This window comes from Macaca thibetana, chromosome 7 (assembly GCF_024542745.1).
Source record: "Macaca thibetana thibetana isolate TM-01 chromosome 7, ASM2454274v1, whole genome shotgun sequence".
NCBI lineage: Eukaryota > Metazoa > Chordata > Mammalia > Primates > Cercopithecidae > Macaca > Macaca thibetana.
Window position 1 is genome coordinate 141,794,818 of NC_065584.1, and position 14,713 is coordinate 141,809,530.

At 42.0% G+C, this 14,713-nt stretch overlaps 2 protein-coding genes across 4 annotated transcripts in view; both read left to right on the top strand.

Moving 5' to 3' along the window:
* MYZAP (myocardial zonula adherens protein) overlaps positions 1–14,713 on the top strand; it is a 324,346-nt gene that overhangs the window by 87,947 nt on the left and 221,686 nt on the right. The window lies entirely within an intron of this gene.
* The window catches only part of CGNL1 (cingulin like 1), a 155,464-nt gene that overhangs the window by 54,888 nt on the left and 85,863 nt on the right, over positions 1–14,713 (top strand). For all 3 annotated transcript variants that reach the window (XM_050796776.1, XM_050796775.1, XM_050796777.1), the window contains 4 exons: positions 3,112–3,213; positions 3,759–3,907; positions 5,302–5,437; positions 13,710–13,922. In XM_050796776.1, coding sequence (XP_050652733.1) covers positions 3,112–3,213; positions 3,759–3,907; positions 5,302–5,437; positions 13,710–13,922 — 600 coding nt within the window. The remainder of the gene's footprint in view (positions 1–3,111; positions 3,214–3,758; positions 3,908–5,301; positions 5,438–13,709; positions 13,923–14,713) is intronic.

Genomic DNA, 14,713 nt, shown 5'->3' on the forward strand with positions numbered 1-14,713 from the left:
GCCTGTAATCCCAGCACTTTGGGAGGGCAAGGTAGATGGATCACCTGAGATCAGGAGGTAGAGACCAGCCTGGCCAACATGGTGAAACCCTGTCTCTACTAAAAATATAAAATTAGCCACGTGTGATGGTGCACACCTGTAACACCAGCTATTTGGGAGGCTGAGGCAGGAGAATTGTTTGAACCCAGGAGATAGAGGTTGCAGTGAACCAAGACTGGGACAATGCACTCCAGCCTGGATGACAGAGCAAGACTCTGTCTGAAAAGAAAAAAACAAAAACAAAAAAACACCCTTTGTCCATAATTGTTTCTATTTTAAAAATGTTACAGTTAATTTGAAGTCCTTATCTGTTAACTTTAATATCTGGGCCATCTCTGTGTCTGTTGTCTATTTTATGTAGTTATTGGTTGGTTCTTCCTACTTCTCTGCATGTCCAATGATTTTTTTTTTTTTAATTGTATGCTAGACCGAGTGGGTGACGATTAGTTATAGACGTTCTGGAATGTGTTATCTCCCCCTGAAGAATGTTAAGTTTTGTTTTGACAGACAGTTAAATTACTTGCAGATTATCTTGATTCTATATGGTTGGTTGTTCTAGGCATTATTGGGGAGTGTCTATTTAAGTTTTGGCCCTTACTACTAAGATGTGACCCATGTTCCTTTCTTGAATTTCAAATGAATGCCAGAATGTCCACCAAGGTTTTCTATTTTGGTCGATTTGGAACCCTAGTGTCTCCCTAGCAGTGGGCTACCTGTGAAGTTTCTGTTGGGTTCTTTGCCTCCTAACAGCTCTTCTCTGCAGTCCTCTTGAACTCTTGCTCTGCTCATATACAGCTTAGGAATCATTCAAGAATACAGGTAGTATTTATTGTAGGTTCTTGGAACTTCTTCTGTGGAGCTGTCTCCTCTCTCATACCCTGATCTTGAAATCTCTGTTGCTTACCATCTCTAAACTCTAATCTCTGTTTCCTTCATCAGTGAGATGCCACTCTGGACACTTTTCTCACTTAAATTAACAAACTTTATTTTTCAGGAGAGTTTTAGGTTCACATTCCCATTTACTGTCCTGTCCCCACATATGCCCTCCGCCACTGTTAGCATCCTGCAGCATGGGGTGCACCTCTCACAATCATGGGACCCACACTGGCACATCATTATCACCCAAAGACCGCCTATAGTTTACATTAGTGTTCACTCTTAGTGTTGCACATTCTACAGGCTTCTGACAAATGAACAATAACATGTATCTATCATTTAGTATCACACAGAAGAGTTTCACTCCCCTAAAAATCCTGTGTGTTCTGCCTGTTTGTTCCTTTCTCTCCCCTAACCTCTGGCAACCCGTAATCTTTTTATTGTTTCCGTGGTTTTATTTTTTCTGGAGTGTTCTATCGTTGGAATCACACAGTATATCACCCTTTCAGTTTGGCTCCCTTAGTAATGTGCATTTTTTGAACTGATAGTTCATCATGCCTTTTGATGAACTGATAGTTCATTTCATTTTAGGATTGAGTATTAATATTCTATTGTCTGATATACCACAATTTATTCGTTCACCTTTTAAGGGCATCTTGATTGCTTCCAAGTTTTGTCAGTTATGAGTAAAGCTGCTATAAACATTCATGTACAGGTTTTTGTGTGGACATGAGATTTCAACTAATTTGGGTGAACACCCAGAGGGCAGCTGCTGGGTTGTATGGTAAGAGCATGTTTAGTTTTGTAGGAAACAACCAAACCATTTTCTAAATTATCTGTATTATGTTGCATTCCCACAAGCAAAGAATAAGAGTTTCTGTTATTCCACATCCTCGCCACCATTTGGTGTTGCCAGTGTTTTGAATTTTGGCCGTTCTAATTCGTATATAGTGGTATCGTTGGTTTGTCTGATTGTTTTTTGAGACGGAGTCTCACTCTGTCACCCAGTCAGGAGTGCAGTGGCATGATCTTGGCTCACTGCAACCTCCATTTCCTGGGTTCAAGTGATTCTTCTGCCTCAGCCTCCTGAGTAGCTGGGATTACAGGTGTGTGGGCCACCACACCCGGCTAATTTTTTGTATTTTTAGTAGAGATGGGGTTTCACCACGTTGGCCAGGCTGGTGTCGAACTCCTGACCTCAGGTGATCCGTCTGCCTAAGCCTCCCAGGGTGCTGGGATTACTGCATGAGCCACCCCACCCGGCCTCAATGTTGTTTTAATTTGCAATTTCCTAATGACATTGTCTGTGCTTATAAAATTTTACTGTGTGATTTGGAAATGGAGTCATGGAGAACCCAGGGTGAATGTGGGGCTACCTCCTGTCTTTTCCTTTGTAAGGATCATAACTCTGTGTTGCTTGCTTTTCAGTGCCTGCCAACAATTGTTTTTATATATTTTTGTCTAGCTTTTGGAGTTTTTGCTGGGAGGGTAAATCTGATATTTGCCACTCTATCATGGCAAAACAAGAATTCTAACGATCATTTACTAAGATTTGATTAAATTTATGAGATGCATTGGGTTCTGTAGATTCAGAGGTGCATAAAACCTAGTCCCTGCCCCACAAAAGTTCATAATCTCCTGATGTAGTCGTTCTCAAACCACTCTTAAGAAACACTAAAACTAAATTGTGTTCTGCCGTTAAAATAGAAAAAATGAATGTCTTTCCCCAATTTACTTACAAAAAGATTTTGTTGCTGATTTTTTGCTAACCATTGATTTCCATGCTCTGGAATATAGAATGTATTATGGAGAGGCTTTTTAAGTTTTATTATCCTGAATTTAATGTATTACTGTTTTATAATATTCTACAGAATACATTACGGACTTCTAACAAATATGCCACCTGTGCAAGTTTTAGTCATATTGGACTAGTGTTGAGGTATCTGATGAAATGATGCCTGTGATTGGTAAATGCTGTAGAGTAAAGTTCACTGGAGTCCCAAGGGGACCAGCAACGTTAACTCTGCCCATCAAGTCAGGGAAGGTTCCCCGTGGGGGTTGATGTTTGAATTGGGTCTTAAAATATTTAGTGTTATGCCTCATCTGTTACTGCACTAATTATATTTGGAAGGGGAAGATAATTAAAATAAAGCACGCTGAACGTTTAAATTAGTATATCTTTGCAATTAATTATAGGCTTCTAATTCCACATCTGAAGTCAAAGATCTATTGGAACAGAAAAGCAAGTTGACCACAGAAGTGGCTGAACTTCAGAGGCAGCTTCAACTGGAAGTCAAGGTATCTGGTTTTTCCTTTATGTTACTTTTTCCATTTCCGTCTAGGTTGATGAAGAATATTTTACATGCATTGGGATGCCCAGAGTGAAAGCCAATTTTTTTCCCCCCAAGAGTAACATTCCTCTAATCACTGAGTAAATTCCTGTGTATTTGGCTGCTGTTGTCCAAATAATTTCTTTTTTTTTTTTAAATGTAACCAAAGCCTGTACAGACTGTTTGCTTAGACAGAGTAAAAGAAACCCTGTTGGATTTAGGCAGGCCAATGGGAAACTAAATGTATATAAAACATCTGAACTAAATCATAGAAATAGCAGAATGAGGTTTGGCTGTGTTTGTGTTTTCTTTTACAAGTATTACAGTTCATTAAATATAAATATTTGATGTTCTTTCTAGTTAAGAACTCCCATGCCTTAATTATATAGTTTGATTAAGTTGTTTAATAATGTAAGTGCAAAGATACGGAGTCTGCTTGTTGAGAAGTAGGCTTCTGTGGGGTTACGTTAATGTACAGTGGAGGTACTTTAAAATCGCACCGATTCCTGTTAGAATCAACAGAATATCAAAGAAGAGAGAGAGAGGATGAGAGCAAACCTAGAAGAGCTCCGAAGCCAACACAACAAAAAGGTGGAGGAGAACTCCACGTTGCAGCAACGACTGGAAGAAAGTGAAGGGGAGCTCCGGAAGAATCTGGAGGAGTAAGTTCTGGGCTGAGAGCCTGTTGCCCTTCCCAGGTTCTCTATGACATGTGGCTAGAACCTTTCTGTCCATTTAATACTACCCAGCCTTCCAAATATTTATAAAGGCAGCTGACTTTTCTTTTTCTTCCTCTTACCCTGGTAAAATTGTGAAGCTGGCGACGCATGTAGACTGATAAACAAAAACGTTAGTAATTCTTAACATTCTTTTTGCACCTTGAAGTATGCCTTACAGAGTTTCAGCCCTTAAAGTGGACCTCCTAGCAGGTAAGTGGGAAGCAGGGCGCACTGAGTGCTGATATTGAAAGACAGAGTTCAAGGAGCCTGGGCCCAGCTTCTAAAAAGCATGCGTCACGTGGCCTCCGTGAGCTCTCAGCCTGTGCATTTTATCCTGGATGGTGCTGGTGTTTGCGATGGCTGCTTATACCTCCTCTGAGCCTACAGAGAAGGAAAGTTAGGTCCAAGATGCCCCTGCCATTGTGTTGTATTAAAATCTGTGGCAAAGGGATCGAAAACCAAGGTCTGAGAATCCACAGTGCTATGATGTCTCGTGGACATGACAGAAGCCTTAAGTGGAAAGTCAAGTGGGAATGAAATCTAGGGGGAAGTTCAAGAAAAAGAAGACATTATATAATAAAAGCATTTGATTGTCCTTGCAGTTTTGATGGTGCTGTTTTGCGTTTAAAGCAATCATAGAGGCTAACTGCAGAAAAGAGTTTAGTAAGAAAAATATCAGAAAATATAGGGTATAGTAAAAGCTTTACAACATAAAGAGGTATAGTAGTTGTGAGTTTGGTTCAGAGCAGAGTTTTGTAAACTTTTTTTCATCAGATGGTGATTATTTTAGGATTTGTGGGTCATAGAGTCTGTTGTACACACTCAGCTCTGCCATTGTATCGTGAAATGAAATGGCTACTCATAAATGAATGAACATGACCATATTCCAGTAAAACGTTACAATAACAGGCAGTGGGCTGAACTGGCCCACAGACCGTAATTTTTCCAACTCTCCTGGTCTAGAACACTGGGATAGTAGACAGTGGAAGGGTGGGGTGGCTTTAGTGGGAAATTTTTTTTTTTCATTTCTTTATCTTCTACATTTAAATTCTAGTATCCTACCATCTCCTTTTGGGGAGAAAATGTCTCCGTATAACCATACCCACTTCACTGGTTTGAGTTCTCATTTATCCTCTTGTTGCGCAATTAGACCGTAGCCTAAGTTCTTCTCAGGCACCTTTTCAGGTTGGTGATTCCTTGCTCAGTGCAGAACAGAGAATAGGGAGGCGTCTTGGGTCTTTAGAGACTTGTGTAAAGCTTTGGAGATCAGAAATCAGACTGGATGGAAATAAGCAGAGCCCAGGAGATCCTGTCTAATGGACTTCCTTCCTTGCCAGGCTATTCCAGGTGAAGATGGAACGGGAGCAGCATCAGACTGAAATCAGGGATCTCCAGGACCAGCTCTCAGAAATGCATGATGAACTGGACAGTGCAAAGCGATCAGAGGACAGGGAGAAGGGAGCTCTGATTGAGGTAAGTGGGGCTGTGGGGTCAGGTGATAAGACAGACCCCACCTGCCTGGAAAGATGGAGTGGCTGGGGTTTGTGCACTGCCAGCCACTGTCTGATGTGCACCCCTGCTCCACCTGTGCTCTTATGATCTGTGAGTCAGTGGATGCGCTTGACTCTCTCCTCTGCACTTGGCATTTGCTAATTATTATGGGTTTTTATTGTGTATTCTCTCTTCTCTAAATTAGATTATTATCTTGTTGAGGTATTAGATACACATGTATGAAATTATTAGAAAGCAAGAATGTTGGTTTTGAATATCTACATTTTTGGGGGAGGGAATAAGTATAATTGAGGGTCAGAAAAAGATAGGACTTTTCTCTCTGCACACATTTAGGTGATCAATGTTTGCGGTTACATTATCATCACCTGTATTCTAGCATAGTTTTGGAAACTACTTCTTTATAAGCGTGATTTGTAGGAATAGCCCAACAAAGAGATGATATACAATTTAGAGCAAAGCCAACAACAACAACAACAAAAAGTCAAAACATAAAGGTTCTTTGTTAATATTTAATTTTCTACTTCCTCCCTCTTTGGGCTTAGGTGTTTTCTCTGTCCCTTCCTTGGGGCTAGAAGTTTCTGACTCTGAAGTCCCTGGAACACTCTTTAAGTCTCAGTTGTCTATTGTTCTCTCACTCCTTTCCTCCTCCAGTGTTGAAATAATTCCCCAGGAGAAATTTTAGGTCTTACTTTTTAGAACTTAGCCTTTCTTCACCTGATGACTTGGCAGGAGCTCAGAGATGAGTGACTGTGACCACCCAGCCCAGGAGTTCTCATGAATCCATTTTTCACACGGGCAGAGGAGGGTGATTGTCTCTTCTGCGCACATGACCATCTCTGTGTCCCTATTCAGACCTTTTCCCCTGAGAAGCCCTCAGCATTGTTCCTTACCAACTGGGATTCCTCTTTTTATCAAATGATTTCTTAAAAACCACCACATTCTTGGTATTATACTGCTTCTCATGGCGCTGTTTACTCTCAGGGCTCAGAGTTACAAAGACGAGAAGATAGGTGTATTTGTCACTGAAATAATATTAAAACAACATAAAAGGAAAGTTTAAAAATGGGACGTACACATACTTTCCTAATACCTAAGCAGCCATTTTTGTTTCTAGAATTTCTGTTTGCCTCCCTGTCTATTGATAGGTTTCATCTACCCATCTGTATATAATATAGGGACAATCATGTCCCTACAGTTTTGATACCTGCTTTTAAAACTTAAGATGTCAAAAATGTTCTTTCTTGTTATTCTTTATATTCTTTGTATTTCATTTTTAGGAAGATAAACCGCAATGTATTTAACCATTCTCCTACATTTGTTTTCCCTTTTTCGTCATTATGAAACAAAGGTCATGGGGAACAGTTTTTACATTTATCCTTTTACTACTTTAAAAATTGTTTCTAAGGATAAGTTTCCAGAAATGATGTCACTGAACTATTTATGGCTTTCAGTAAAAGTATAGCTTCATGAACAAATTTAAATAGAAGATAAAACGTTGTCATATTCTGTGATTCCTTGTGTGGACATTTGATTGGTTCTAAAGGGGAAAGATGTTATGTTAGCTCGTGGGAAGTCTCTGAAGTTACTGATTTTCCCCAATAACTGACAGTTGTCACTGTGAGTTGCCCCCTGATATCCCCTGTCCTTTCAGTTTCTCTATTTTAGCTCATTGACCTCGCACATTTTTTGTATCTTTCTTCTACTAGCCAGCTAATTCAAGAGCATTCACCTTTGCTTCTTTCCCCATTTCATGTCTAGCACAGTGTTGAGCAACAGAGCAAATGAATAAATAATTTTTCATATTTAAATTACTTTAAAAATGTCACCATATTTTAAAAAAGAGAATAATTCTGAAATGAACTGCATACTTCTTTTCCTCTTTAAACATACCATACTGCATATCTATTAACTGAACATCATTAGTTTATTGATTTATTTATATTGATAATAGGATAACGATATGAGACTATTTTGGTGATGTGTTCAGGCAGAGGCTGATAATGCGAGATACAGCAGTGGGCAATAGCACATGTTTTCTTAAACCTGTTCCTGATGTTGCTGGCTTACAGGTTGTTTGTCTCTTTCCCATAACAGGAGCTGTATCATTTACTGCTGCCTTTCTGCAAGATGAGTTAGGGTGTAATTAGCTTCCCTATGTCAAAGTGGGTTTCTCTTGCTCCAGAAAATCACCCTCTGTTTTTATCAATTTCCTTTGACTTGTCAGCAACACTTAAACTATGATCTATGGTTTCTGTATCACTAGTAAAATAGACCCTGTCTCCTTGTCACTTTTAATTTATTCTTCATATCTGAATAAAAAGTGACCTGGGGGAATTTGATAACGGAGTGTAGTTGTGGCCAAGTTCCCCATGGCATTTAGCTTGGAACAAACTCTTAACACAATGAGCATTAAACACTTCTGCTTTTGAATGTTTGAAAAAGGTTGAAGGCCCAAGTTTTGCAAGTCCTGCATAATGGACCAGATTTTGCATGAAATGTCTTTTAATATGTCACATTTTTTTAAATAACACCGACCCCTGTATGCAATCAGTAAAGTAACATTAAGAAAGAATAGGCTGCTCTGTCTATGGAGTAGCCATTCTTTTGTTTCTTTACTTCTCTAATAAACTGGCTTTCACTTAAAAAAAGAAAAAGAATAAAACAGTTTAAAAAAAAAAAGAAGGAAAGGAGAAATAGAAAATACTTTGTTTTCTTAGAATAAGCCATAAAATTGACCAATTTTATTGACTTTGTTATTCTTAGTTAAATAGATGATTCTGAATTTTTTTTTGCCAGCTCAAGTTACAAGAATGATTATAGAACAGGTTTCCACCACTTCTTTGTCATGAATGCATTACCTTCCATTCTGAAGGTGACAGGTCAACGTGAGACAGCTTGCTAAGTGCCACGATGGTGGGGTTTTCTAATTATCAAATGTCTGCTTTGATGGGAGCCTGCAGTGCTGAGAGATGGGCCTCACTCCAGCAGAGTCTTGTGGTGTTTTATTCCGGGCATTTGCCAAGATGCAGGTACTTCAGTCTCATTAAAATAGTCTGGTTATAAAATTGTGTTGGTCTGAGGAGAGATTGTACTCAGAAAGTATGTCTCTAAAACTTCTTTTGTAACGATATTTTTGAACATTCTACGCATTTTTATAAAAAAGGCAGCCAAAAATACCATGATTCTCACCAGCCGTGTGATGCTTCCTTGGCCATCCTTCTGGAACAAAAAAAATGACAGAATTCTCTGTCAGCTACCGTTGCTGTAAAACCTTTTATTTACGCTTTCAGTGAGCATGGGCCAGAGATAGGGACCCTGTGGAACTTCTGAGAAGCACTTAATGCAAAAGAGGGTCTAGACTGGTGTCTTCCTCGTTTTGATGTGTCATGCTCGAGCCCAGGTGGTGTGTGAAGTAAAGCTTTTTGAGAGCAAATACCTTGCCATTCTGGACATCCTGGTGCCTGCTTCTCAGTGCACATGGTCTTGGGGTGGTCATTTGCTGCTGCTGCTGCTGCAGAACAGCTGGTCCCATAGTGTGTTCCTTTTTCCCTTAGATCTCCATCTACCCGTTTCTTCAGGCTCTGATTGTGTTTCTTTGCTTTAGTTTAAGAAGGTGGACTTCCTTAAAGGGCCTTCCAGCCAAACACAGTGCTCTGTTTTGGTGGCATCTGTATGAGGCTGTTTTCATGCTGCTGATGAAGACATACATACCTGAGACTGGGCACCTTACAAAAAAAAGAGGTTTAATGGACTCACAGTTCCCTGTGGCCGGGGAGGCCTCATAATCATGGTAGAAGGTGAAAGGCACATCTCACATGGTGGCAAACAAGAGAAGCAAGAGCCAAATGAAAGGGGTTTCCTGGCTGGGCGCGGTGGCTCAAGCCTGTAATCCCAGCACTTTGGGAGGCCGAGACGGGTGGATCACGAGGTCAGGAGATGGAGACCATCCTCGCTAACATGGTGAAACCCCATCTCTATTAAAAAATACAAAAAAACTAGCCGGGCGAGGTGGCAGGCGCATGTAGTCCCAGCTACTTGGGAGGCTGAGGCAGGAGAATGGCATGAACCCAGGAGGCGGAGCTTTCAGTGAGCTGAGATCCGGCCACTGCACTCCAGCCTGGGCGAGCAGGACTCCATCTCAAAAAAAAAAAAAGAAAGGGGTTTCCCCTGATAAAACCATCAGATCTCATGAGACTTACTCACTGCCATGAGAACAGTATGGGGGAAACCACCCCTTGATTCCATTATCTCCCAGTGGGCCCCTCCCTCAACATGAGGGAATTATAGGAGCTACAGTTCAGGATGAGATTTGGGTGGGGACACAGCCAAACCATAACAGCATCTAATGGATGAACTCCAGTGTGACTGTTTGCTTCTTAGCCTTCTTGAGTGTGTGGTTTTGTGGTCAGGTCTGTAGTGCCCATAGTGAAGGGAAAGGGCATTAGGACCCATCTGGGTCCCATTCTTGACTCTGCTGCTTGTAAGGCCGTGTGATCTTAGGCATGTTAGAGTCTCAGAACTTCGTCCGTTTATGGAGAATAGTAATCTTCATCTCCTTGAATATCCATCTCTCTGGATTGTTAGAAATGCTCAGCACAGTTCTTATGATGCATAAGGACCAAATACAGTCAACTTTCCTAGCTCTCGCCACTCCCAGACAGCCAGTTTTCCCTTGTTTTCTTTAGTTGGAGTCCACAGAGAGGCAAGTTGACCTCTAATGGACGTATACTTACATTTTGAAGTTTATGTATTTTTCTCTCCCTTCTTTGATTGATATAATTAAGCCCCGAGGTGATGGAGTGAAGTTTTTGAAACCTCATGTACCTTTTGGTTTCTACTCTGGAAAACTTCAAGTGCTACTACGTGATATGGCGAGGTGTAATCTGATTGGATTTGTCCTGCACAGTCCACTTAAGCGACAGCCCCAGCCATAGATAACAGCATGTCGGTGCAGAATGGACCATAAAAACTTCAGTCTTGACATGCATTGGCGGCAGCACACAAAAGGCAACACAAAACACAGAGATATGCTGGAAAAGATAAGTGTGGGGAGAGGAACTGTCTTATCGTCCAAACAATTGAGAAACGTGTGAGAGTAAAAGCAGGAAACAGGGGTCAGAATCACAGGGCCTGCACTGAAGATGCTGGCAGGAGGTTCCAGGAAACCCTGGGGGGTAGCCGGAAGTAACAGTCATTCAAGAGAGACTCTGATCTTCCTTAAGAAGGGGCTGGGCAGCGGCAGCAGGGCGTCCTCTTTGATAAATATCAGGACAGGGTATATTTTCATAAGATCTCTGTGTTTGCTGCTTTGAAAGAGCCAGAGCTGGCCTTGTTACTTGCATGGGTCTCTTGACATTTCGTCTGAGCTTGTCAATGCCTGCTAGTTAGATTCTTGATGGGCAAAATTTTAGTCTGTGCAATGCAGCCCTATCCTGGGATTGTAGAGGTTCCTCTGGTTCAATGGAGGTGCATGTCCTAGAGAAAAAGAAAGAGCTCTCGTTGTCAGTTATCCTTAAATCAATAAAATGTTTCTTCCCTCATCAGGGACACACTTTTTGAATGGAAAGTAGCTTATCATTTCTGAAGCCTTGGGTCCCCAGGTGGCAGCCATGCCTCTGATTCCCCAGGGGCTCCAAGAGAACAGGTCCTGCCTGTTCTTATGCAGAAGCCACAGGTGAAATAACTGACGAGTTTAGAATTCTGACATCTCCAGACACCTGTACTGCACTTGTTTATTTATATCTGAACAGATAAGTGCTCCCAATATTAATCTATGCATCAAAAATATAATAAATCAGATCTGTACCTGTCTTTCAAGAAGGATAAGTAGGGAAGCCAAATGCAGATTAGAAAAATGATTAAAATATATAGAATGTAAAATAAGAAGTATTAAGTACTGTGAGAAGAACAGCTAAAGTGAGATGGGTATTCAAGAGGGATATTCAAGGAAGACCTCTTGGAGGAGGTCATACTGTATCTGGGTCTTCAAAGATTTTCTGAAAGGCAGGGAGAGGTGGGCCTGAGAAGGGAAAAGAGCACTCCAGACAGAAGATGCTGCATGGATTGCCTTAGAGGCTGTAGGTGAGAGCCTGGATGCGGGGAGCAGCTGAGTGGCTATCGTAAACCACCTGCACAGGAGATGAGGAGGGCTTTACCCAGGGAGGTGATGGAAAGGATTGAAGATGTTGCAGAACTAACTTTTTGGTTATGAGAAACCAGGACGAGAGAAAAGTCAAAGTTGCTGCCAAGTTTCTGAGCTTGAGTGCTGAGGGGGCAGGTGGTGCTTTTCACAAGAGCAAAGAACAAAGGAAGAAGGAAGGAAGGAGCATGATGAATTCTCTTGAAACTGTAATCCTACTGAATCTGAGGTGTCACAGGTCACCCAGATGGGTGCATCTAGCAGGTCTTTGAATGTGTTAGTGCAGGTTTGAACTCTGAGAAAGGTAAGAGATAAAAGTTTAGGAGTCATTTACATAGAATTAATAGTTGGAAAAAAAAAATGAGCTTGCTAAAAGAGAGTAAAGAATGCAAAGTTGCATTTTTGGAGATCATCATAGATTTTGGGAAGAGGGAGAGAAAAGCCAGAAAAGACTATCACAGAAGAAGCAGCCTGAGGGAAGAAAACAGGAGTCTGTGTTATCTTGGCATTCCAAGAAAGAAGGGCATCTTAGAGAGACAGGAAGGGAGGATGAAAGAGGGGTAAAGAAAATTGACGACTGGGAAAAGGCCATCGGATATGATTAAAGGTCACAGTTACCTCAGAGGGGACTGTCTTGGTAGAGTAGGGACAAAAATCATACAGCAAGAGATTAAGGAGTGAACAGGCAGTCATGAAGTAGAGGCAGTGAACAGAAATTATGCTTTCAAACATTTTGATGGTGAAGTTTGGCAGGTAACCAAGATTCAAGAATGTGGATAGGAACAAAATGGCAGAAAGAAAAGACAACTGTATTAGTCCGTTCTCACTCTGCTATAAAGACACTACCTGAGACTGGGTAATTTATAAACAAAGGAGGTTTAATTGACTCACAGTTCCACATGGCTGGGGAGGCCTCAGGAAACTTACAATCATGGCAGAAGGAGAAGTAGGCACCTTCTTCACAAGGCGGCAGGAGAGAGAGTGAGCGAAGGGGGAAAAGCCCCTTATAAAACCATCATATCTCGTGAGAACTCACTATCACAAGAACAACGTGGGGAAAACTACCCCATGATCCGATCATCTCCCACAGTGTCCCTCCCTCGACACGTGGGGATTGTGGGAATTATAACTGGAGATGAGATTTGGGTGAGGACACAGAGCCAAACCATGTCAATAACTGATGGAGTGAAGACTGGGAGCAGGCTGGCAGGGGACAGTGCATTCTCTGTGGAGGGACTCTGGGTGGAAGAAGGCCTGGAGTGTAGAGGGGTTGAGGTGGAGAGGGAGCCAAGGTGCCCACGTCTTTCTGGCTGAGGGAAGGGCAAAAGTGTCTGTGAGGGTGAGTCCTGAGCTGGAAAACTGAGAAGGTCTGGAACAAAGATGCTGGAGGAAAAGGAACGCCGAGCCTTTGGCAGGACACACTGGGCTCAGGTAATGTGATTTGCAGTGGAGCCTGTTGCCCCAGCTTTGTGACCTTCCTCATTAATACTTGGCAGTTAAGAAGGGGAAAATGTGAATATTGTGCTCTGCTCAGATGGGCAAATGAGATAGAAGAAAAACAGGCAAAGTCGTCCTGAGTACGAGGAATGTGGATGAAGGGTTTGACCACACTCAGTGTCCCAGGGGATGTGAAGCACCCAAATCCTGAGTACGAGGAATGTGGATGAAGGGTTTGACCACACTCAGGGTCCTAGGGGATATGAAGCAAGGTAGGCAAGTTGGCGTGTCCCCCATGAAGCAACAGCACACACAGGGCAAGAGCAAGGGCAACAGATCACTGTGCAGAAGCGAAACGAGATGGAAAATACAGACGTGTTTACCAAAGCAGTGAAATTTACACTAGTTTCCCCTTTCTCCCTCAAATTCAATCAAATCTCCAAGAAGCAAAGACAGAGGAATCCAAGGGAATGATGTCTTCTGAGAAATGCAGGGGAAGAGGAAGAAATGGTTTAAATAGGTTTGTGGGATGAGAAGGAGAGTGGCAGGGCAAGGTGAGATGGCCGTGCCTATGGGGACTGAACTGAAGGGGAGATACGGGGCCTCTCAACAAGATGTTTCATCGTCACCTCCTCCCTTCATGTTTCTTCTCTCTAGGAGCTCTTACAGGCAAAACAGGATCTTCAGGATCTGCTGATTGCCAAAGAGGAGCAAGAAGACCTCTTGAGAAAGCGCGAGCGTGAACTCACTGCACTGAAGGGAGCCCTGAAAGAAGAGGTTTCCAGCCATGATCAGGAGATGGACAAGCTGAAGGAGCAATATGATGCTGAGCTGCAGGCCCTGAGGGAGAGTGTGGAAGAAGCAACCAAGGTGAGGGATGGGGCAGGAGAATCTGGCTTGGGAACAGATGAAAGGGTAAGACCCTCTCTCCCACACCACTGCAAATTCCCTTCCTTCCTTTTAATTAGAGAGTGAATCTCAGTTCATCAGATCATGGACACAGAGCTTATTAACAAAGAATAAACTCAATGGTCCTGCTATTGACCTTTTAAAGTCTGTAAACTGAAATGTTGGTAGGGACATTGGTTAAATCCTATTGCAGGTGGGGAGATGAAGAGGCTGCAGATGAACATTTGAGGTTCTGCAGCCCATTGCAGAGTGGAGGGCTGTACTCTCCCAGACGTTCCTAACGGTCAGAGGCCGAGGGCATTGTGTGACCATGTTAATGGGCAGAAGTGTAGACAGGACCCAAATTCCTGGAATCCTTCACCCCCTGCCCTAGTCTGTTCCTTTTGATTTTGTGTAGCCTTTTGTTAGACAGTTCAGGTTCTTTTCTCAGCACAGTTACAAGAGGGTTAATTGGCTGAATTGCCCAAACCCTTCCAAGATAATTTTTCTCTTAATTGAATTCTTGGCTCCTACAAATAGATTTAAAATTATGCTGAAGTCTTTTGGGGCAGACGTCATACTGGCTGTTGAAGAAGAGAAAAACAGTATTTTGAAGGGGAAAATGGTTTGAAATGTCATGCCATCTTTAGTGAAAGAGGGGAATTACAGAGTATACAATTTTCAGAGACTCTGCAATATATAGGTTAAAAATGATGAAGAAAGAGCTCTTGATATTGTTTATTCTGTGGTGATTACAGTGACAGCTCAGAGCT